The sequence below is a fragment of the Corella eumyota genome, chromosome 5, assembly GCF_963082875.1.
Source record: "Corella eumyota chromosome 5, kaCorEumy4.1, whole genome shotgun sequence".
In the NCBI taxonomy this organism is placed as follows: Eukaryota; Metazoa; Chordata; class Ascidiacea; order Phlebobranchia; family Corellidae; genus Corella; species Corella eumyota.
The window spans coordinates 11,086,208-11,111,806 of NC_137494.1; the positions used below are offsets into that span (position 1 = coordinate 11,086,208).

The 25,599-nt window shown below is 28.8% G+C and overlaps 4 protein-coding genes across 5 annotated transcripts in view; 1 reads left to right on the plus strand and 3 right to left on the minus strand.

The window, feature by feature from the left end:
- The window catches only part of LOC145752220 (E3 ubiquitin-protein ligase HUWE1-like), a 63,951-nt gene extending 60,899 nt beyond the window's left edge, over positions 1-3,052 (minus strand). The window contains exons 1-3 of the mRNA XM_082568455.1: positions 2,933-3,052; positions 2,374-2,507; positions 898-1,060 (exon numbers count right to left, since the gene is read on the minus strand). Coding sequence (XP_082424581.1) covers positions 898-1,060; positions 2,374-2,507; positions 2,933-2,977 — 342 coding nt within the window. The 5' untranslated portion in view covers positions 2,978-3,052. The remainder of the gene's footprint in view (positions 1-897; positions 1,061-2,373; positions 2,508-2,932) is intronic.
- A 2,582-nt stretch (positions 3,053-5,634) lies between these two features.
- On the minus strand, positions 5,635-8,468 carry LOC145752072 (serine/arginine-rich splicing factor 2-like). Its single transcript, XM_082568273.1, has 4 exons — positions 8,302-8,468; positions 6,650-6,856; positions 6,137-6,304; positions 5,635-5,975 (listed from the first exon to the last, which is right to left on the minus strand). Exons 1-4 carry the CDS (start codon positions 8,448-8,450, stop codon positions 5,921-5,923), a joined length of 579 nt encoding a protein of 192 aa, XP_082424399.1. The 5' UTR covers positions 8,451-8,468; the 3' UTR covers positions 5,635-5,920.
- A 9,868-nt stretch (positions 8,469-18,336) lies between these two features.
- Positions 18,337-19,055, plus strand: LOC145753283 (adhesion G-protein coupled receptor G7-like). The gene is made up of 3 exons (XM_082569694.1): positions 18,337-18,460; positions 18,577-18,718; positions 18,907-19,055. Exons 1-3 carry the CDS (start codon positions 18,356-18,358, stop codon positions 18,987-18,989), a joined length of 330 nt encoding a protein of 109 aa, XP_082425820.1. The 5' UTR covers positions 18,337-18,355; the 3' UTR covers positions 18,990-19,055.
- A 2,299-nt stretch (positions 19,056-21,354) lies between these two features.
- Positions 21,355-24,568, minus strand: LOC145753902 (uncharacterized). Of its 2 annotated transcripts, none has more exons than XM_082570426.1 (11): positions 24,437-24,568; positions 23,944-24,060; positions 23,649-23,798; positions 23,164-23,294; positions 22,881-23,044; positions 22,643-22,743; positions 22,382-22,422; positions 22,216-22,316; positions 21,889-21,988; positions 21,573-21,766; positions 21,355-21,508 (listed from the first exon to the last, which is right to left on the minus strand). In XM_082570426.1, the coding sequence occupies exons 1-11, from the start codon at positions 24,516-24,518 to the stop codon at positions 21,454-21,456; spliced, it is 1,236 nt and encodes a 411-aa protein (XP_082426552.1). In that variant the 5' UTR covers positions 24,519-24,568; the 3' UTR covers positions 21,355-21,453. The 2 variants fall into 2 exon arrangements, with proteins under 2 accessions (XP_082426552.1, XP_082426551.1); XM_082570425.1 differs by having other exon boundaries at positions 22,382-22,539.
- Positions 24,569-25,599: the final 1,031 nt, after the last annotated feature.

Consider the following 25,599-nt stretch of genomic DNA (forward strand, 5'->3'; position numbering starts at 1 on the left):
CTTAGATAAATTACATAGTCAGTATATTCATATCAAATTAAATCTTAAAATTATTATTACTATAATCAAATATTTATAATTTGTGAAAACTGTGAAATTTTATCTGTCATGGATTATATGTAAAACTCTGTGAACAACGATTAATTGATAACAATTAGTTTTAAACAGATAAGGTCCTAGGTTCAATTTCGACTGAATCCTTACCATATCTTCTATTTATAAACAACTAAATTCTTGATATACCAATACCCAAACTGTAGGTTAATATTCGGGCAAGTTTGGGTAACAAATGTTTTTAAAGGTTCAGAATAAATAAATAGTCTATTCTAGGGATGGGCCAATCAAATCCGAGTCCAAGTACTCGGCCGAGTATTAAGAATATTTTAATGCTCATGTCCGTTAAGCATTTTTTAGTACTCAGACGCCGAGTAATAATTTGTCATTTAAGATCGTATACGATTTACTAAACATAAAAAAGTGAGGTTTGCCTTTTTCTAATAAATTATAATCTACTCTCAATTATATCATGTTATTTAAACAACAATTGCGCAACAAATACACTTTTTACCTATGCATAATAAATTTGAGACTTAAGTAGTTTAGCCAACATTAAACACTTTATTATCCATAAATACGTGTTTTTTGACAAATTTTGCAGTTTTAAAATTATGCGGAAAGATTCTCGTGAACAGTTATAAACGTTGAAATGACGTCATAACCAAGTACTCGAACTCGGCCGAGTATCGCGACAAAATACTCGGGATCGTCGAATCCGAGTAATTTAAATTTCAGCCCATCCCTAGTATATTTAATAAAAAATTATTAATTAGGGGGCCAAAGATTTGCTAAAAAAAGTGCCGTTGATTAAAAAAAAACATGTCCAAGTGACCAACCTACCTCTACAGAGCTGTATAAGTGTCTTGAAAAACTGTATTCAATAAGTAGTGAGGTGAAATGAAGAACAGCCAATGTTAAGTCCTGCAATGTTTCGTCATGGTTCACGGACAACAACCAATCAGAATCACCCGTAAAAGATGCAGATGCTAAAATAGAATCAAACCTAAAAAAAAATTTAAAAACTTAATTAAAAACTTTTTTTTTACGTTTTGAAACTAAAGTGTTATTAAAGGTAAGCTTCTATCATTAAAGTTTAATTGCCCGCCCTATGAACTAAATTTTTATTGTCACAATATGGTTGCAACTCACAACTGTTATGTCTGTTCATTTTTACCCTTGCACCATGATTAGCAGATTTTTTTCCATTTTAAAGGTATTTAAACGTTTATATTTATATATTTCGGATAAGCTAATTACAACTACAAAATTTAAAAATAAAGAAAAATTGTTAAAAATAAAAAATAATATTAAAGAAAAAATTTTTAAAAAAAATTTAAAGAAAAATTGTTAAAAACAAAAAATATTTATATATGTTTAAGACAATATATTTAAGACAATATAAATAGAAGAGAACTTTAATTGTTTAAAAATCAATATTAGAAAAATTGCTAAAAATAAAAAAATTTTTATTTTTAACTATTTTTCTAATATTGATTTTTTAACAATTAAAGTTCTCTTCTATTTATATTGTCTTAAACAGCACTTTAATATAGTTATATATAAATATACATTAATAGAAACATTTTATTCTTTGTAAAATAATATAAATAATCCTATTTATTAATTGCTTTTTAATCTATTGCATAAAAGCATAGTAAGTTAATTAATCATGCTTTTAATTAAAATTAACAGATATTTAATTAATATTAGTTTTACACATGTAATTAATATAATTGAGAAAACTAAAAATTAAAAAAATTTGTAACTTATATTAGAAAAATAATGTAATAAAACAACAAGAATTTAAAAAAAACTCCAGTATATGCTGTAAATTAAGTTTGTGTTTCAAAACGAAAAAGTAAAGAAATACAAATAATAAAGTAAATCATTATTACAAGTTCAAAAAAAAAGAAAAGTGAAAAATGAGTATATCGCTAGTTTATTTAACAAACCACATTAAGTTTATATTGCCCGTTTTGCTACTACATAAAACCTTTGTTTGTTTTGTTACTACATAAAAAAATCTTATTATTTTACATAAAAGCAGAATTTATTACTAAAAAATTGTAAATAAAAAATATACTAAAAAAATAACTTAATCGGAAAAAAGTTTATTTACAGGGTATTAAGTTAAGGTTGGGTATAAATAGTTAAGAATTATATAGAGTTAAGTAGAGAGTAGTATAGTTAAAAAATTGTAAAAGTAGATGGTAAAATAAAGAACCATAAACGTGGCATAATCCAAAAATCTCATAAATATATAAATATATACATACTAAAATATTTTTATTAAAGCTTATTTACAAATATACTGACCTATCTAACACATCAACCCAGTGATATAATTCACATTTTCCAACAGTCCAAGTAGTAGTGGCTTGCAATATTACCAACAGTTCTTCTTCTGTGCATGACTTTAACTTCTCAATTAAGTTGCGGCAGTCTGAAGGCTGTAAAAAATAAATGGTCTTATGGTTAAATACAAAGCATACATTTGTTACTATATAACACGTTTTGCATGTTTTAACTGCATGTAATGATTGTCGCCTGTGCTTCATATTAATTGTCCAAAAGTAGTTGTAACAAATAATTGTTAATGCTAAATTGCCTGTTCACCATAAAAATTTTTTTTTTTCAAGGCCCATTAATTGGACATACATGTTCGCTAACCTCGAAATAATAGTTACATAAAGTTATCATTTTTTTATTTTATTAATTATGTGTGTTCAAAACTATCTTAATTTAACTGTAAAGTTATGTAATATATAAAATATTTAAAAAAAATTCAATTGTAGGTTTTAAATAGGCCTATATAGTTAATTTTAAACCTTTTTCACATTAAAGTACATACGGATTAGTATACCACTTTACTCACCACTTCTGTGGAGCACTTTTTCATTTTGTTTTTATCCACTTTCATTTTGTTTGTTTACTGAACATAAACTTATATTCAAAAAATATTTTTACGCATTTTTGTCACTTGTTAATTAAAAATCTATTTAAATAATAAGTAAAATTAAAATAAGCTTTTGAACATGTAGAAATGATGAAAAAGTGATGTAGTGATTAAAAAGCTTTACTACACGAGGTTTGGTGTTCAACCCACACCTGTTTCATTGTATATAGCCCTTAAGTAAGGTACTATAAACAATATATACTCATGCGTGGCTAAAAAACAAATAACAATATTTTAAACTGCCTAACACTGTTTACTCTAGCTCTAAGTCGTAAAGTCGACCTTTATACATCATTAATAAACAATTAATGCAAAAAATACAAATTTATAAACTTCTACCCTGATATATCCTTAAAGAATAAAAACAAAATTGTTTAAACAAAACTAAACAGACAAAATGTTAAACAAACAAAACATTATAGTTTTGCTATTCAAACAAATAGTTAAATAAAAATCAGTTTAAATTTATAAATTTGTTAGCTTTTCTTATCCGTTTTTTTTTTAAATTGTTTATCTGTTTTTTAAACTTTTTTGTATTTGTTTATTTAATTTCCCTTCTATTTATCTTTTCTGTACATATTTACTTATCTGCATCTATTTATTTTCAATGTAAGAAAAAAATGGCCTAAACATAAAGTTACAATTTTAACCCAGTTTAAGTTGGTTTTGCTAGTTTTAGATATTATTGAACATGATTGCCTGAAAGTTAAACTCTTGATGGTTTGTGGCCGGCAGAGGTTTATACAGTTTATAGCACCTTACTTAAGGATGCTGCAGCATGAAAGCAGTGGAAATCAAACCGTTACCTCGTGCAGTCAAGCCAAATGTTCAAAACACTTTACTAGCTATCGTCTGTAAAGTAAGGTAATTAGCAATTATATACCTTTTATAGGTAAATTCTATTAACAAATAAGCTTTAATGAACAAAAGAATAAAATAAAACTACATAATAATTTATTAAACTTGTTATGTTGAAATTAAATGTTTGTTTATCCCTAATGTTAGACATTAACTACAGCAGAAATCGAACCCAAAATGTCACAAGGGAATGCACTGTGTGTTACTTTCCAGTTTTAATGTATTTTTTTTCGTATATATCTTAACCTCGATGTAGAAAGGTTGATTGCGCGACTTAAACATAGAGTAACAACAGCAACCCAGACCCAGTCTCGAGTTGCCTGTGGCAGTTAAGGATATTATAGATTATAATTTCCCGATAGCTACTTAGACTTAATCAGTCTAGCAAATCAGACAGTTAGTATCGTAATTTTGTTTTAAATTGCACCTTAACGTTGTTAATTAAATAAATTTCTAATAAAAGGAACAAAACGCGATGCAAATTGCGCAATTTTTGGTAATATTTTAACAAACAACAAATGCATAGTGCTTTTAAAATTATTAACAATGTTAAGTTGCTATCGCCAAGTGAATATTGTCAAATTACATTACATAATAATAACTTAATACTAATACAAACATAAAAATATGTATGCATTGTTATTTAATTAACGAAAAAAATCCAAGGTTAAAAACTTAATTACCTTTTAGAAACTTCGAGGCATGTTGAATAAAAAATATTTCGGCAGAGTTGCCAAAATATTTTCCAACTTTGTAACGTAACCAATTTTTATTATTTAGGAGATAAACATATCCTGATTACGTTTATTAAACGACCATTAAAAATAAATTACAAAACCTTAAAATTTTATAGCCAAAAAAAGTATAGCCAAAAAAAGTTATTAATTTTATTTCAAATAAAAATAATGTGATAAGTTTTAGCAAAAACGAAAATAAGATTCTCCATATTTGCATTATAATAACTAAATAAAAAACTGAAAAAAGGCATAGCTTGGACATTAGTGTACCAAACTCATGTATTATTATTCAAGTTCTTTTACTAATTTGCAAAAAAAACACTTTGTATCAGATAGTTTGTATTCATCAAAAACGGAACTTTAGTAAGTAGTAGTATTTAATATACTTCTAATGAAACTGTTTACACATACTGTTTTACCTTTTAATAATAAGATATTTGTGGGTGAAAGTTGGTAATTAACCAGTTGTAACTTATACTGGCATCGAGGACTTCTTTTATTTCACCAATTTTTTTTCTAAGCAAGTAGAGAAAGGCTTGAACAATACAGAAAATTTATTTTTCAAAACACTATTCACAGCTTACAAACACCAACTAAATTTTGCCCATCTAGTTTTAATATTAGCATTAAATAAACACTATTAAGGTTAATAAACACTTAATAACCACAAAAATCCTTTTAACTAAGAGAAAAAATACACTAGACTGCTATTGTCACCAGACATTGAATTAAGTCTTAATTTAAATCAAATTCTGCACTTGGCAGCTCCTCAATACAGCATAACAGCTAACAACTTGTTTCCTCTCAGCTACCGCAACTACCAGTCACTAATCAGCAAACAAAACTAACGTCAGCAACTCAGTGACCCCACTTAACCAAGTTTAAATTAATACAGCATGCCAGCTAACAGCATTCTCTTAACAGCTAAACCCCCAAAAGACAGCATTCAGCACACTGCACCAAATCAGCTTACTTACAGCTACGTGAGCTTAGAATAACAAAATATAAATTATTACAAAAAAAGAATATATGAGTTGGCGCTTTATTTAACATACGTTATTTTCAGGCCTAATTTTTTGCAGCGAAATTAGGATAAAAAGCATACTTAAGTGTTTTTAGCAATTATTAGAAAAGAAATTATATAATAGTTAGGACTTAAAGATGTAATTACATTTAAATTTATATAATTGCTTTGTTGAAATAAAAACATTATCCACCAAGTTAAAAAAAACTTGATTACATGATATATGTCCTTGTTATAATTGGGATTTGCGCAGCGTCGATTCTGAATTTTATTATCAGTAATTCCTCTTCAATCTCTGTCTGAATGAGACCTGGATCTTGAACGTGATTTCGATCTTGACCGACTAAAATATATAAAATAAATTTATTTAAAACTATATATTCTTGATAACAAAATATTGCTCTCACAACTAAAAACAGTTTTGCCGCTGGGAGTTTTGTAGAGCCAAATTAATTGATAAAAACTATTTAATTTTTACATTTATAAATGTTTCTTTATTACAACCTTGCCCTTGGAGACCTGCTTCTTTTTCTCGGTGATCTGCTCCTTCTTTCGCCACGGTTTCGAGACCGACTGTTAGAGCGTGATCTACTTCGACTTCTTGACCTTCTACGGTCCCGATCTCGAGATCTTGATCGTGATCTTGAATAACTTCTACGCCGATCATATGACCTTTTAAATAAGTAAACTTTAAATGACGTAAGAGTAAAACGGATTAAATATATGAAAACAAAATTTAGTATATAAGTAAAGTTTAAAAATTACTAGGAATGAGCCAATTGAGTTCGAGTATTCGGCCTAAGTATCCAGAATATAGATTTGCATATAAATAATATTAAAACCAAATACTCGCACTTAGCTGAGTAGCACACCAAAGTATTACAGCTGTAGAATATGAGTAATTTGGCTTTCAGTACACTCGTAAAATTTATCAAAGTTTTAGTTATCTCCATTAAAAATTATTATTGGCATAGTTTTGAAAAATTGCTTTTTTATTTTTTAAACAATAGTTCAAACCTTCGATATCCTCTTCTTTGGCCCCCATAAGATGGTCTCCTTCCTCCATGGTCTCTTTGCGGCTCTGTAGGTCTTCCATATTTGGCTAATCCCACTCGCAAGTCCCTACCATCGAGATTTTTCCCGTCCATTCCATCCATTGCATCTTCTGCATCTCGTTTGTCGTAAAATCGAACAAATGCAAAACCCCTACTCTCCTTTGAGTACCTATAAATTAAGAATAAACATTAAGCAAAATTAATAGAAACAGTAAACCAATTTTTTGTTTATAATTAAATTATTTTAAATTAGATAATTGCAGTTAGGTCCCAATTATTATAAAAATTTGTTTTAAGTTAAAATGTAAACAAAAATTTAAAACTACTTTATTTTTGTGTTTTTTTAATTTAAAATTCATTATCTTAAAATTATTTCTTCATCCATTTTAATTTAAAATCTTCTACCAATTGTGTATAAACCACCCCTTACTTTGTATGTATATATATATATGTTATTTAAATACAAATATCATTAACAAAATTAAACTAAAAACTATATATATACTACATGAAAAGCTTTGCTTGCAATTAGACAATTATTGACCAACATTAAATTTGGCATGAATTACTATTTAAAAAAAAAAAAAATATATATATATATGGCATAAGAATCAACAAATATTCATAAGAATTAAAAAAAGGTCTATGTGTATATATATATATACAACTTAAACTTAAAAACGATTTTTAATAAATCTCTTATTACTTTTATTAATCAAAGCCCACCCAATGATTGAAATTTTAATTGTGGTATTATGACCGCAACTATTTGCCAGTGATAATTTACACATGCACCACAATCTGCATTTTTTTTTATTTTGCGGGGCTATAAATAAGACACACATATATATACCATATATACCTTAAGCTTTGTTATATGTAGGTGGTTTTTAGAAATGTATACTAACCAACTAAATAATCACTCAATGTATAATGTGAGTTTAAATTAAATATATTTCCAATAACTAACATATTTATACTATAAGGTTTTCTGCCAAATTGTTCATTACTGTTTTAACCGGCAGCTGGTGTTGTGGTAAGAACACTTGCTTTACCACACATGAGGTCATTTGTTCGATCCTTACTGTTCTCATGCTGTGGCGCCCTTGAGTAAGGCACTATAACAGGTATGAACTCCTGCTTAGCCAGCACTTAATCAGCAGTATAGTTACTGGCAAGTATAATCTATATAATACAACAACTGCTAAAAGCAACTAGAGACTGGGTCGGAGTAACAGTTGTTACTTTATGTTTGGCCAGTCTGGAAAGTAGGGCAGTTTTCGATGAGATCTCGTGCGTGCAAGCGTAAAAAAATGCGTGATCGCGCGTGCACGCGTACCAAAATTTTCGGTCTAGGCGTGCACGCATGATTTATGTTAGCGTGTTTTAGGCGTCAGTACTGCGAGTGCACATTTTTTTAAGAAACCATTTTTTTTAATGAAAAAAATCTCGTGCGTGCACGTTGCCCTACTTTCCAGACTGGATGTTTGGGTCGTGCATTCTTCCCACTTCAAGGATAAAGATATATACAAAAAAAACTTTAAAATTTGTAAAAACGTTAAGCTAATAGAATCCAAAAACATTATTAACAACATTAAGAAAGCAAAAACTTACTTATCTCGTGGAATATAAACGTCACCGACATCTCCATATTCTTCAAACACTCGCTTAAGGGTTTCTGGAGAAGTTTTGTATGTCAAGTTGTCGACTTTAAGTGAGTACATTGTGTCAACATTAGGTGGCGGTCTTCCTCCACGAGACATTGTTTTTTTTTTATTGTAAAGTCTAGAAAAAAAATTATTTAAATAAACATTAAACAGTAGCTGAAATAGATAAAAGACAACAAAAGTTGGAGCTCTATTCGCGTCGTCCGCCAAGTTTATAAAAATGCGGATCGGGTGGAATTTTTATAACCTTACCCTAATCTTTTTGTGTACATTTGCCCCCTTCTGCCCTTAGGCATTTATTTTAGTACTAATCGTTTTAACTGGCGGACGACGCTGATAAAGATCCAAAAAGTTTATCAGTTAAAGATATTAAATCAAGGAAATGAAATTTTTAATTACTGTTAGACTGACTGTCCGACTGTGACTGATAAACTAAACTGACACGAAAAATGCAAAAATTACACTTATTTAAAAATTTAAGACAACGGTTTTTCGACTTTTAATTATATAAAAACAATCCGCACCCGTATTTAATTAACGACCACGGTTTGTAATTTAATCGATATTTGCCATATCATATGCTGTAAATCTAATTCTCACAAAATCTCAAATTAGAAAATATTTCCCTTTATTTTGGCACGCGGTCAAAATTGATCACGTGGCTAAAATGATACGCACTGCTGCATATATTAAATAAATTTTAAAATAATTCTTTTTCAAAAACAACTTATTATTAACTCTTTATTTGCATTTAAAACTGAAACTAATTTTAAGTTTACTTTATATAAACACTTTGGATAGGCACAGTGGGTAGGGGTAGATAAGGTGTCAAGATAGTCAGGGTACGTAAGGTTGGAGGTAGGGGTTTTGGGAAAAGGTAGGAGTTTGGGTTAGATGAAATATGTTTGGGATTAAATCGGTTTAGGGATAAAGATCGGCAGTTATTTCGCATGGTATTTGGGGTTCAAAGGTTTGTTATAAAATATACGTAATATGGTGTAGGGTTGAAAGGGTTATTATATGGAAACTTATACGAAACTGGGTAAATTTTCGACCAGATTCAAACACCAACTTTTAATAATAGGACACAGATTGAAGAACATCATCAATTTTTCAACACGATGCAGAAACGAGAAGAACGGCAGCGGTGTAGCGGCCATAACACTTGGAGGTTTTGTGTTAGATCTCTAATGCTTTTATTCTGTAGTTTCCTTGAGTAACTCGCTATAAACGGTAAAACTCCTGTTATTATCCAACACCTAATCAGCAGCTTATAGTAACCAGGCAATTATAATCTATAATATTTCAAACTGTCAAAGGCAGCTCAAAAATGGAAAAAATATATATATTAAATTGACGTACAACTTTAAAATTATTTTAGATTCACGTGCAATTTATTTTTTAAACATGAACTGTACGTTGATAGGTACTAAATTTTTGACTTGACTGTACGCCTAAATTCTGTTTTGATTTTAGGCCTTAAAAAATCAAGTTTTTTGCTCAAACATGCCAAAGGCGCACGAGGTTTCTGCATTTGTACAGTGGAATTGCCTAAATTGTAAGTGTGGTTTTGTAGGCCGTAGTTTAAAAGTTAGCATTCATAAAAATTGTATTGTGAGGTTTAAAGTTATTAAGTCAAATTAACAATTTAAGAACTAATGTGTTAACATTTTGTAAACCAAACTTAAAATTTTTAAATTTTTAGAAATAAAAATAATTTAAAATAAAGTATTTATGGGTTGGTAAACCTAAAAGCTGATTTATAAATCAGGTGGGGCCAAAGGTCTAAGTAAAATTGGCGAAGTGCGCAGCATTAAATTCGTTGGTTCAATCTTCACTGCTTCCACGTCGTGGCGCCAGTGAGTAAAGCGCTATAAACAGTACAAACCTGTGGTTAATAGGCAAATTAAATATTAGTTACTTTTTCAATAATATTTCTCGATGTTAATGGCAACTCAAGACTGGGTTTGGGAACAAATTTATGTTTAGGCTGTGAAGTTAACATTAAATGTCAATAAATTGTTTTTTTTTGCAAAGTTGATTTACAAACAAAGTTTAAAGAAACATGTATTGTTTAAAACTTAATCCAAATAAGGTATAAATGAAGTATACACATTTTACTTATTGTAAAATGGTTGCAACACTCGCAACTTTTATTAATGTTTGGCCTATAAATTGGACATATAATCGTCCACAAAGTTAAATTATATATAAATAATATTTTATGCTCATTTATTATAATTAAATTTTCGTTTCAGCGTTTGGCTTATTTGGCAAATTTAAGGTATTGTTTTTAAATATTGTGATAAAAATATTATAATATCTTCTGAGTATTTTTTATGTGCTAGGCTTTAATTTTCTCTCTTTTAAAAAATAATGATCTTTTTTATCAATAAATGTATGCCTTAAACTACGTCTAGTCTCCCCGTTATTTTTCTTCGTCCCAGGATTTCAAGTAGTACATGAGTTAGACTATTAAAATGTTTAATTATAAGTATACAAAATATTTTCTTGTTTTTGATTTGTTATATTTTTTTATTTATTAGTATAAATTAATGCTGAATATTTCTAAAAATCCATTTACGATTTTATATTTTTCAACTTATACATAACTATGTTTTACTACACACTATTTGTAGTTACGTTAAGCAAAAGTTATACACAACAATTTTTGCGACATAAAATTTAAAAAAATCTATGGTAAAGTTAATTACAAACAAAAAGTAACTTTTACCTAGGACAAACATTAAAAATACGTTTTAAGCAAAAAAACATTTTGTTTTGGTTGGGTTTCACTTTTAATTATCTTAAATTGAAAGTTCATAGCAATGTTTTTGTTATTGTAAAACTACAGATGTTGCACAATAAATAAAAACCTGCCTTTAATTGAGCTACTTTCATTTTTTAACGAAAGTTTGTTCAATTAAGGCTGCAATTCGTACTTAGAAATATATAAAAGTTGTAGTCTTTAAAAACGTGGATTGGTCAGAATTTTTTTATATTAGTTGTTTTAAAAAAAGGTTTATAGTTTAAAAGTCATTGGCTTGTTAATATTTAGGTGTATGTAATATAGTTCTAGGTGAGTCTACTAAATGAATAATTTTGTCGTAATATAAAAATAGTTAAAAATATGATTCAGAAGTTTATTTGTCTAACTTTGTTTGTTTCATATATTGCTTATACTCCATGCAAAGGTAAGATGTATTTGTATGTGTATTAAGTTTTTTTAAACTAAGAGGCTACTATTTTTTTTAATGCAAAGTAATCAAACTTAGTTAATTTTTTTATTAAGTCAAAATTATAAACGTAAATGCTTGTTTGTTTAATGCATGTTATTTTATTACTGGTGTGACGTAAATTTGTCGGACATCTTTTGTATAGTAAGCTGTTGTACATTTTATAGTATTTTATTGCGGAAAGTTACGTACAATCGCTTACTAACTTGTATCACAAATACTCCTGATACAATACAATTAAATACAGTTAAACTTATAAATCACGTGTTTCAGAACACGCGATAAAGATGCGGTGTAAACACGTGACTTGAGGTGTAAACACGTGACTAGGAACAGATAACACTTAGCGTAAACAAGAAAATGGCAAATTCGTTACACTCTTCTCCTCTCGATAATAAGAAAAAGAACCAATACGCAGTTATATTAACAGAGTTTATGTTAACGTGCTCTGCTTACTACCATCGGTTTATTATGCTAATTTGTCATTTTAATTCGATAGGTAGATTTATTAAGCTTTTGCGTAATAACAAAATTTGAGCAAGAGTCCCTTTGTAAATTTTGCACCCCATTTTTATCATGGGGCACAACGGTCCTTCGGAAAAAATAGGCTGTAATACTTTATGTCGATTTATCTTTCCTTTCCTGCAACCCACACACTTTTTATTTTATTTAATAACATCAGATTTTAATGAAATCTAATAAAAATGCTTTTGCATTAATTTCAGCGTTGACATGACGCCTCTATGCCCTTGGTTCTTTTAGAATGTGTGACTGTAGTGATGTTGGCACAACTGTTTGTAAATAAAATTGAGACCCGAAAGGCGACTCCTATTTTCAGAAAAGTATATTGTTTAACTATCAACGACGACAGCTGTTTATTATATTTAGAAAAAGATTCATTTTGCGTTTGTTTAGAACACAGTTTACGTTTCAACTGTATTTTTTCGTCTTCTAATTGGGCCCAAGCAATTTTTTCTCTTAAGAGTTTTTCGTCATTTGATATCGATATGGAAAAAAAAGTTCGTCGTCCTGAATAAAAAGTTCGTCGTCCTGAACACAATTTGTTTCGGCGTTGATTGTTTTCGACTTTTTTGAAGAATTGATTTCTGCATTTGAAATAGTTGAATTCAGGGTTGGATTAAACGCGCAATATAGCTTAATATTGGTCGGCTTTGAACTATCGTCACGTGGGCTTGTACAGATTATTTGGTTGGACCCTAAATCTGCTGGATACAATTGTTCGTAAAGTCCTTCTTTTTTCAAAGTGTTTTCAATTCTAGATGGCAATGTGTGGTAAATTGCGAAATGCAATTCATCATCGCTTTTGATCGAATTCATAAAGCAGTTCATTTTTATTTTTTTGAGTTCGTTTACTTGTAAATTGTTGTAGTTCGGATTTTTGTTAACAATAGTTGTAAATTTGTTAACCATAGTTGTATTGTCGGTTGCTAGTTTTTCTGTCAGAACTGTCACCAAAGTACGATCAATTCCGGCTAAGTTCGTGACAATGCTTGCAGCCTTGCCATTTATACTAACCGCAAGTCCATAGCAACTTTCTTTGGAATTCCATCCGTTAGCATTAGCTATAAGGTTAAACTTTGCGAGATATTCTTAAAGGCCAAGGTCATCAGTGTATTTTTCTAGCGTTTGGTTGATGTTAGGCTCTGCTGATTGGCAGATTGTTCTCAAGCGAAATTCTTTTTCAGGGGGGCTAGTTCCTCTTTTATTCGTTCGTAGTTCTTGTTTTACTACGTTTTAATTTCAGTCGACTAAGATGATTTAAAAAATGGTCCATTTTTAGATATATTTATATATTCGACAAGTGATAGTTCAACATTTATTTTTACCCCTTTGGAATACTTCTATAAATTTCGCTGTGGCTTTAAAAGATCAGAATCTTGGCAGGACCTCCAACGTCACGTATATTTGCCTGATATCTTTTATATAGTAAACCGTTGTATATTTTATAGTATTTTATTGCGGAAAGTTACTTACAGTCGCCAACTAACTCGTATCACGAACATCCCGATACAATACAATCAAATACAGTTAAACTTATAAATCACGTGTTTGAGAACACGTGATAGATTTACGGTGTAAACACATGACTAGGAATAGATAACACTTAGCGTAAACAAGAAAATAGCAGATTCGTTACAATAGCCTTTTACTTTGCCTGAAACGACTTAAAACAAATTTAAATTAAAATGTAACTAACGCCTTTACATTTCTATTAAAATCTATAAAAACCTGTTAGATTTTTACTCGTATACAATTTAATTTTGGTATTAAAATAATTTTACAAATATTTTTTAGGTAACAAATTACCTGCAGTGATAATCCACAATGGATATGCAATCAGTTTTTATAACATCACTGTTTCAAGCCAATCAGAAGCTGAACTAAAATGCCAGGAGAGGGGGGAAACTTTGCTTACGATCAAAGAAAGCTTGATCCAACAACTTGTTGAGGCCGTTCTTTGGGAATTTGAAAGTGAGGCACCTCAAAACTGGACCGAAAGTTACTGGCTTGGCGCAACTGGTAACTCGAAACCTTATAACTGGACATGGTCTGATGGTACGCCTATACCTCAACGTGGTTCTGGTACTAATGAGAGTTATGAAAACTGGCATGTAGATGAACCAAATGCTAATTTAAGTGATCTTGGAATTTTAGCAACGAATAATTTAGGTGACTGGGCACTGGGAGATTGGTTTGATACAAGCAACAGATTATCGAAATATATCTGCCAAACGCTTACCTATCCAACTAATAATTTGCATCTTTCACAACCTACAAACCTTTTAAATCCTGGTAGTTAATTTTAACTTAATTATAAATATAAATGTTGTACATATCCTACTATTCTTTCATGGTTAAAAAAACTTTTTTATTTAAAACTTATTCTTTTTGTTTCCTTGCTCGAAATTTAAAAGATTTTCATCGAAGTTTTATTTTAGGATTTTGCGATACTGAATATCTATGCAGAAATGAAAGCTGTACTAAACCCTGTGAAGTACAAGATGACGGAACTTGTTTGTGTTTTTGTAAACCAAACTACATACAAACTACTAGTGGATGCAAATTAGGTAACTTTTAACTAATTTATTTACCAATTCTCACCTATGTCAAACTTAAAGTGTCTTTTTGAAAATAAGCTAAATGTTTAGGATATAAAAATAATTTTAAAACCCAATTTTTTATTAAATGTTAGTGTTGTTATTGTTTTAATATTTCCAAGCCTTACTTTTTATACAGTTTTTTGTAAAGAATCCAACCAAACTTTTGTTAATCAAAAAGAAAATCGAACTATCACATTTCCTTATACATTAGCTGGATACCGCGCAAATACAATTCAAACTTGTTCTTTAAAAACTGCAAATAGTAGTAAATACATTTAAAGAAAAAACTTATTAATTATTCTAAACTGTAGTTTAAACATAATTTATGTCGCTTTTATTGTTAAAGTGAAAAAGAATAAAAAGTTTAGTTTTTTTGTTATTTTAGAAGGAATTCCTTATGGAAATCGTTTTTGTGATGAAAAAGGAAAATGGTCTGATTCTGTTTATATTGAATCTTGTGACAATAATTTGGAGGTATAAGAATTTTTCCTTTTTATATTGCGGCCACATAACATTTTAATGTAGTTACTAAAGTTTATCATGTATAAAATATCTCATTCGGGTTATATTAAACCATATTAGAATTTCTTAGTATAAAATTTAATATATTTTCTTGTAATAAAATAATTTATTTTTAGGACCTTAAAAACCAGCTGATAGCAAATGATTCACAGCGCGTGAAAGCTGCCAAAAATGTCCAGATTTTAACTTCCAACCCAGACAGCATTACAGCAGAAGATATATCGTCAGCTGTTGGGGCTTTGAAGAATATTTTGAACTATCCATCTTCATCTTTAACAACACAGGTTTGAAAATTTTTGTATTACCTTTAAAATAATAATACAGTTGTTTTGTTTTAAGTTTTGTGATTTTGTTATCAGCCTTATTCAAACACCAATCGCTTGGGTTTATTAATAAAAATTTGACTTAAGCGTAGCTTGCTATTTACCCTTACCGTGATTAAATCTTTGTCTTACTTGATACTGTAGTTAAGGTTTTGTGTTTTTCTTTTCATTTGTGATTAATGCGTTAGTTTAAAACCCATTTTTTATATTGTTTGTTTTTCTATATGCTGAGTTACAGCGTGTTTTTTTTGGTAATATTAAATCGAATAACTTGAATTTTATAACAAATATTTTTATTAAGAATATTGTGTTTATAAGTAAATTAGTTTTGTATTTAGAATGCTATATATTTTTGTTTATCTCTAAATATAACACCTAAATTAAATTACAATAATAATTAGTGGATAACTTGTAACAATTTTAATAATTTTAAAGGTGGCCAATTCAGTTGTTTTGACCTTAAGCAACTTGTTGGGAGTTTCTGAAGAAAAAATAATTAAAGAAAATTCTGCACCCAGGTTAAATGTTATGTTTTTTATAACAACCAAAGCTTATTTTTATGGGGGATTTGAAAAAGAAGTATAACCTGAACATATATGTATATATAAGTTTTATTGTTTTATAATTTAAGAATTCTTAAAACGTTAGCTGAGGTTGCTGAAAATGTGGAACTGAAAAAAGGAGAGAACTATGAACAAGTTGGAAGCAACCTTGCTTTAGCTGTTTATCAACCAACTAACACAGGTATTTTTATCTAAATGCAGCAAAACAACTAATCCACTATTGATAAACCGAAATTAAACAAATTATAAAGAAAGTTATTTTAGGTTCTTAAATTAAAGTTCAAAGTAATTAAATTTTTTTTTTTAAATAATAGAAGTTAAAAAGCGAATTGGCTTGGGAGTTAATTGGACTCCAACAATAACTGAAAAGGGCTTTCGAAGCGACCAAGTAAAGATATTTCGTGGCAATTCAAGTTTAAATTTGTACATTCAACTTTTTTCCGGTTAGTTTAAACTTGTACATTCAACCCTTTTTTGATAATTTTAAACTTGTACATTCAATTTTTTTCCAGTTAGTTTAAACTAGTACATCCAACTTTTTTCGGTAATTTTAAACTTAAACATTCAGTTTTTTTAAGGTTAATTTAAAAGTTATACAAATTTAAATAGTCTGTTCGATTCCTGTGGTTTCAATTTTTTTATTGGTATTTTATAATTGTTTACCAAGGTAAACTTTTTGATATAAAACTATAGTTTGCAAATTAACTAATTCATTTTTTTAGACGGTAGAGTGAGTTTTTATGCAATGTTGAACGACAAATTGTTTATTGAACCAAATTTAAATGGAGAATTAAATTCTCACGTTGTCCTTTCTGCAACTTTAATAAACGATCAAAGTTTAAAAGAACCCGTTTTAATGAAATTTAAACTAAATCGGGTTTGGAAATCAATTATTTTTAAAGAATAATAAATTTACAACTTTTAATACGTAACCTATATATTTAAATATCTATTTTTTTTATTTTTTCTGTTCCTGTTATAGTTTTTTACATTTTTTTTTATAGAACCTGACAAAAGGCATGAAAAATACCACAAAGTGTGTATTCTGGGATGAAAACATTAACAAATGGTCTTCAGAGGGCTCAAAAGTTATTTCTCAAACTCTAGAATATATCCAGTGTTCGTTTCAGCATTTAACAAATTTTGCAACTTTATTTGTAAGTATGCTGCTGCTTTTTGAAACGTATTGTTTTGTTTTTTTTAAACGTAAGTTAAAACATTATTAGCTTTTGTGCAAAAATTTAACATTTTTGTTAAAAATAAAAAGCAACTCTAATTAAAACATTACTCACAAAATAAAATTTTGATCTTCTCAGTATTACTCTAACACTGACGACATGCAATCGGTTACTAATAAAACGCACTCTGACTCTGACTTGCTGCTTGTAAACCCAATTCTTTCAACGATTAGTTTAATTGGATCATGTGTGTCAATTCTTGGGCTAGTTTTGGCAATATTTGCGAATATTTGCTTGAAGTAAGTTTTTTGTAGAAAAACTGTTATATCTCTTAATCGATGTTTTAAAAAGCGCCATTTTAACAACATTAAGTCTTTTTCTCTTAACTTACTCAAAATTAACTCTTAACTTACTCTAACTTTTTTGGAATTTTTTTTTAAATTAACTCCGCTCTTCGTTAAGGTAGTTAAAATATTTAATTAAATTTTCATAATTTTAGGGCACCTCGTGAGCAAAATAAAAGGCGTGCCACCTTCTTTTCTATAAATCTATCCATATCCTTAATACTTTTAAACACAAGTTTAATTGTAAGTGAGCAAGACATTATAACTGCATCGTCCACAAGGTGCTTGGCCTTTGCTATTTTGATTTATTATTTCCTCTTTAGTAGCCTTGGTTGGATGGTGGTGGAAGCAGTTATGGTGTTTATGGCAATTTATTTCGTAAGTCTTTTGCAATATATTTTTGACACTCTAGATTTCCATTACAAAATGTGTAAAGAAGTTAATTTACCTATGTTGTTATATTATAAGCCCATCTTTGTCAAAGTGAACCTGAATTCCAAAAAGACCATTATATATTCAATGATTTGGGCTTGGTTTATACCCGCTGTTATGTCATTGGTTCTTATTATAGGCAGAGGAAATTACTTAAGGACAAATTCGGTGTAAGTACAAAACTATATCAATGTTAAAACTCCACTTAAGTATTGTTTTTTCACTACATTTTTAAAATAAATAAAATGTTTTAAAGGTGTTGGATTAAGGGTGGATATGTTATGTACTTTGTGATTATTCCTACTGCTATTTACATCGGTATCAACTTGATCTTATATCTGGCAATTATTTACAAGTTCGTCTGGAAACGAAATAGGGTTGCTATGGTAAAATTTAAATATAATTCAAAAATTAATAGCCAAGTATTCACTTTTTACATTAAAAATGAAAGTGTACGTTATATTAAATATATTAAACAAAGATATTAAATCTGTTGATATAGGCGAAAAAGAATCGAACAAGAGATGCCTGGTTCTCTTTGACACTGTTTGTTAGTTTGGGAATCTCTTGGATATTAGGTTTCTGTGTGACAAAGGGAGGGTTGGTGTTTGCGATCATATTCGCCGTATTTATTTCACTTCAAGGTAAAATAAAAGTTTATTTAACTTTTTAAATTACTGTACATACTTACGATTGCTTTTAAGGTAGATATAGTTCTTTTAGTTTCAACGTAAAGCAATGTTTGCAACAATTCTACTTTTTTATCATAACAGATTAAAAATTGCCACATAAAACAGTTTACATAGCTAAATTAATCAAACTTTTATTTTAGGGTTCTTAATCTTTTTGTTGCGTATTGTTCGTGACAAAGAAATAAGAAACGAAATAAAACTGGAAATAAGAAACGCAAGATAAACGCTAGAAGACGCTATTTTTGATGTTAATATAACGCTGTCCATGTACAGTTGTTCTAATTGTTAACTGTTCACTACTTAACATGCTTTATTAAAATATGATATCTAGCTGCCCATATTAGCAAAAACAATATTTTGTGATATAATAGATTAACTTTGTTTATTGAACTACTATAAAAACTTGTATAGTATAGTTTTGACGTTGCTTTGTGAGATGTCGTTTCAATCGTAATTCAGTAAGTTTTATAAAGTTGAAAAAAGTATCAATTTGCTTTTATTGATTTAGTTCACTTATTCCCTATGTTAATGCGAATATGTTTTTGCTTTTTCGACTTTATTGTAAAATTATTTTTGCGAGTTTTTCAGAAACCCTGACGATTATTAGAACAGTTGGATCATAATGTGGAATTAACAATTTTTTTACCAAATTTCTCACTACGTTTAAACGATTGTGGTTCTTTAAAAATATATATTAAAATAAGGTTACTTTATGTTATACTCAATAATCATTTTACAATTTAAATTTTCTTCGTTTATTGTTACTTGCAGTTTTTACAGTTTATTGAAGGAATTTACTTTTTTTATAATATAGCGACAAATTATGCTTCGGTAGCTTTTGTTATGGTTTTAAATCTTAGATTTCAAAACATATTGTTATTGTTCGTATATTTATTATGGTTCGAAATCCTAGATTTCGAAACATATTGTTATTGTCTTGTCAATATTTTTATTCTTTCCGTCCGAATTTTGAAATAGAATAACTTTTCATCTTGTGTATATAAAGTTTTGACATTTTAGATAAAAATTTATAAAAATTAATGTTCGATATTAGTCATTAAAAATTAAGTATAATGTATTTTATAATACAGGTAGTTAAAAAACATATTTAAAAATGATTTTTGTTTGTTTATTATATTTAAATGCTTGTTAATTTAATAAAATCAAAAATCAATTTTAGGAATTCTAAATTTAGTTTAATGTATATTCTGATGTTGACAACTTAAAACCGGGTTAAAAGTTAATTTTTGTTTGTTTAATATATTTAAATGCTTGTTTGTTGATTGAAAAATTAAGATCAATTTTAATTATCAATATGTTGGTTTAATGTATTAATACAAACAAGAGAAAACTAATTTCTTCAAGATTGATATTTAAAAATTTTTAAATCGATTTTGTTTTCGTAATTTTAGGTTACGTGACATTTTTGGCTAATGATATTGTATATAATTGTTTTTTTTAATTTTATATGTTATTAGACGCGCATTGGCCTAACTAACATCCACGATAAAAAATTTTGCAAAAATTTTCACACTAATATTTGTTGCCAGGGGTACGAGTCTTTGTATATATTGTAGATTATAATAAAAATTGTTTAGAATTATAGATTAAAAAAACACATAAAATATATTAACCAGAATATTCAGTGTTTATAGTTTATTGATGTATAATAAAAAAAAAATAAAAAAATTTAGTTTTAAAAATAATTATTTTGTTAAAACTGCACAAGTCCAATTCAGCCAAAGGGTAACCGTTCTTTAAATTTAAATCAGCCAAAAGGGAAGCCGTTCTTTAAATTTACCGAGCCGATAAAACTAACTATTTTTCTAACAGTTTAAATAAATTCTAGTGCAAGTAGTTTGTTTTCTGTTTTAACTTGTCTTTTTAGTGAAAAATTTTCAACCATGTAGCAATATTTTATCAAGGAATAAGCCAGAGGATGTACAGCATCGTAAAAATTTATCTGGCAGCGTAGTGTAATGGTTAAGTACATTTGCTACATTACATGCGGCCGTGGGTTCAATCCCCACAGCTCTGATGCTGTAGCGCCCTTGAGTAATGCGCTTTAAACGGTTTAAACTCCTGCTGAGCCACCACTTTATCAGCAGCATAATTATTGGGCATTTATTATCTATTTAATATCCCAAACTGCTTAAGGCAACTCGAGACTGGGTCGGAGTAACTGATATTACTCTATGTTTAGGTCGCGCATTCGACCCTCCCACATCGAGGATAAAAATATATACAAAAAAGTTATACCTTTGACCAAAACTTTAAAACCTAAAAACAACCCATGTTTATTATATATACTAAACAGTCAAGTAAGAATTTTAAATTTCTGCCACTCCCGAAAATGATATTTAGCGTTTTTTACAGTTATTCAGAAAATTACAAAGTTTTGCGCAAGAAATTTGACAACAAATAATAAAGTTCAAATGTTAAGTTGATGTTTCAGTTATATTAAAGATCCAATAATAAAATAATTATATCACAAAATAATATAAATATAATTTAGAACAGATTAGAATTTAATCAAAAAGCATGATTATTTCATTAATGGAATAAAATAATCTAATTTTCGTTTTTAGTGTTGTTTATGTTAAAATATTGTTTAAATTAGGTTAAATTAATTTAAAAACTCAATTTCGAAAAGAAAAGTTAAAAAAAATATTTACAGATAAAATCTTCTAATTTGTTAATGACTTTAGATCAAACTTGCTTGATCGTACATTTATGGGAACACTAAAAAAATAAAAAAAGACATGCTATTGTATTTAATCCTTACTATTTTTATTGTATATCAAACCTTTTGAGAAATACGAATTGATGTGGTATCATAACCTTCAGGTACTTGGAAGCAATGTGTTCTTCCAACTCTTTTGCAGTAACTTCCCCATTTGAAACAATGTAGGCAGTAATTTTTCGTTGTGATAATTCTCCTGTTACACTTAGAGCACATGCGTTTACACTTGAATGTTTTAAAAGTTGGATTTCAACGGCCTATTAAAATAAAATTTACCATTTATTGGTTTATATTAATTAAAAAAAAACTTATTAAAAAGAGAGGTGTTTATTTTGACTATTTTATAGTTTTAAACAGAGAAATTCTAACACATTCTTACTTTAAGGTTAACGCTTCTGCCCTTTATTAAAACTACTGAATCACATCTTCCCCAAATCTCTAAATTGTGTTCCAGCGAAAATCTTCCAACATCTTTAGTTCTAAGAAAATAAATGATAATACCAACGAATTAAATTCTTGTGAAGAAAACCTTTTGTGCGATACAATTCATTTTTGAAAACAAATACCCGAAAATGCCATTTTACTTTCAATAAGACATTTCTTGATCACAGGTTATTTTAACCTTGACTTTTTTTTTTTATTTATCTATTTTCGTTTTAATTTTTACGTGGTCAAATAGTTTTTGATAATATAAAAGAATACTCACTTATAGACACGTTGTCCATTCATATTGGTTGTAAACGATTCTTTGGTTAACTCTGGGTCTTTTAAATATTCCTTACCTAACGCTGGGCTTGAAATGTAGACCTAGATAAAAGTAAAATATTGTACCAAATAAGAAGCTTTATAAAGATAACTGCCATGTGGTTTACCTGGCCAGGCTTGCCAACTGGTACAGATTGGTTTTGATTATCTAAAATGTAAATAGAAACTCCAGTGAATGGTTTTCCAACGGGGCAGTACACACTATCTAATACGTCACCATTACCAAAAAAATTGTTTAAACAAAAGGTTGAAACATCATAAGCCTCTGTAAAAACATTATTTTATCAATTTCAAGTTACTTGTTTAGAGATATCTTTGCTTTATATAGTTGTTTTTTTTAGATATGCATATTTATTTTCAGCACTTACCCGAACTACTATAAATATTGTACATTTTAATCCAAGAAAATGTTGATAACAATCTTTTAGCCAATGTCACCGTTAAAACCTCTCCGCAAATCATAAAATATCTAAAGAAATTCAAAAATATTTAGTATTTACATTTTTGTTAATAACAAGCATAAATTCATAAGAAATGTTTTAAAAAACTAATAATAGCCAGTTTAAGTCTATTTAAAATATAAATTTAGAATAGCACAATATAAACCTCATCGACAAATAGTCGTCAGGACAAAAATTAGGGTCCATTAACATTTGTTCTAAACGTGATGGTGAAAACAGCATTCTTGTAATAGAATTTCGCTTGATACATTGGCCAAGCAGTTTGTTGTCTGCCCATATAGTATCATTTATCACAAACGCCGGAATGCCCTGTCCAGGAAAAATGTAATTATTATTTTTTTTAAGAAAACAATGATTTGCATGATAGGTTGCAATAAGAAATCAAGTTATATTTTACAGATTTTTAATATTCGACAAAATTTGTTTACCTGAAATATAGGTCTCATAATTTCATCTGTAAAAAACATGAAACAACCATAAACCTCATTTTCTTGAAATGGAATCAACTCGTGAAAATGATTGTAAGAAAATAATGTAGAATGTTGAGAATATAAAATTGCTAAAAAATATATGGATAATCTCAATAAAGTACACGGACACATCAAGGGGCTAGTAGTTAAAGGTTGCTAACATTAAGTAAAAAACAATTAACGAAGTAGAATTGTTCGTTAAATTGCATTTCCATTAAATTAATCATGGTGATATAGTAATAAATATGTTAAAATTGGCCGTTTATCGGGTTTAACGTTGCAATTTTTTAAAGATTTGGTAATTAGGACATTGTGCCAGTTTTAAAAACGTCTTTTAAACTTGATCAACGTTAACGAAGTTAGTGATTGGTGTAACGAATAACCATTTAACGAAGTTACTTTTTGGTGCCCACTTATGTGCCCACTTACAAACATTATCACACCTTTTGGCTTTCCAGTTGTACCAGAGGAATAGGCAACATGAGTATCATCGTTTAACTCATGTTGAGGGAGTTCTATTTTTAAATCACAATCAGAATTAAGAATTCGATTCATCCAATCACCATCCATCACAAAAAAAGGTATATTAACACCTAAAACACTAAAACTGTTTGCAAACCTTTTATCAAAGTTATATTGTTTTATAAATTCTTTACATTTACTCAGATGTGTTATTACATTTAAAGTACGGATGTGTTAGATTATGCGAAAACAAATGTAACATTTTAGCACAATTACCGTCAAGTTTTTGTTGTGTGTTTACTGATACTATGAAGCAGACTGGCTCAACAACTGTGCACATTTCATTGACTGCACCAGTGGTAGTTGTTGAAAACAAATTCATAAAAGCTCCACCTACATAAAATTAATTATAAATATAATAATGTTTTTTTTGTATTTATATATCATTGGTGTAGGAAGGTCGACTTAGCGACCTAACCATAGAGTAACATTAGTTTCCCCAGTCTCGAGTTGCCTATGGCAGTAATTATGTTATTGATAAGGTGGTGGCTTTGCAGTAGCTAATACCGTTTAAAGCGCCCTACGCTACCTTATAATTTAGGACCTTAATAGTTAGGCAAAGTGTCTAGACTACTGCACCACGCTGCTGGTTTAATGTTTTAAATTTTTTTAACAATTTTTTTTACAAAAAAACTTTTTATTTTAAATAAAAATTTTCGATTATTTGAAATAATTTAAATTCCAATGATCACACAAATTAAGAGGTCACCTGATTTTATTACAGCAATGTTTGCTATTACATATTCAACGGATCTTTCCATGAAGATAGGCACAATAGAAGAGTTTTTCATAATTCCGAAATTTACAATAAGATATTTGGCCAAGAGGGATGTCAAGTTATCTAACTCCAGAAAGGTGTAAGCGTTGTTGTCATCTGATACAGCTATTTTGTTTGGTGTCAATATAGCTTGATTTTGAAACCATTCTGACAAGCTTTTATGTCTCGTATAGCTAAAAAAACATTTTTTTTTATATATACATTTTTTTTTTGAAGTGGAAAATTCGAATGTGCGACCTTAATATAGAGTAACAATAGTCACCTCGACCCGGTCTTGAATTGCCTTTTAGCAGTTAGAGAATTTCCAAATAATTCAGCTGCTGATTAGGTGCGGGCTCAGCAGGTGTTCATACCGTTTATACCGCCTTACCCAAGGGCGCTACAGCATGAAAGCAGTCGGGATTGAACCAAGAACCTTATGCAGTACAGGAAGTTTTTACAACTTGGTTAAAAAAAACTGCGATAAAAGTTAATTTATATTTTAAGAAAGAATTTTAAATGAACTATGACTTACCTTAAACCTTCTCCTTGACAAGTCATCTTAAATACTAGATTTACAACATTAGCTCGTAATTTTTTTATTCTTACAATTGTTAAAAAAATATTCACAGGCTAATAGCACAAAATTGCAATTAACAGAACTGACTAAATGAACTTTAAACCGGATAAACGTAATTAAAATGAAAAACGACAAAGTCAAAATCCGGAGTATGCGTTATTAATTAATAACCATTACGCTGTGCTGTTTGTGCTGATATGTTTTAATGCAAATATAATTATTACAGAGCAAAACCCAACGTTGAAACACAACGCACTCATAATCTAAACAACAAGCATTTCTGACCTAGCATTTTAAATGACCTTAAGCTACCCTTAAACAAAACATAGACTTCGATGGCGTCATCGTTACTAGTATTGTTTATTTATTTAATTAACCACGTGTTGGGTATGACTTACACTAACCGCTAAAATAAGCAAAAAAAATAAATTAAATTTACTTTTTGAGTCGGCGGACAAAACAAGTTGTTATTATTACGCTACAAATTTTTTATCGAAAAATGTCGATTCTATTTAACTAATAAATGGGGCGTTAT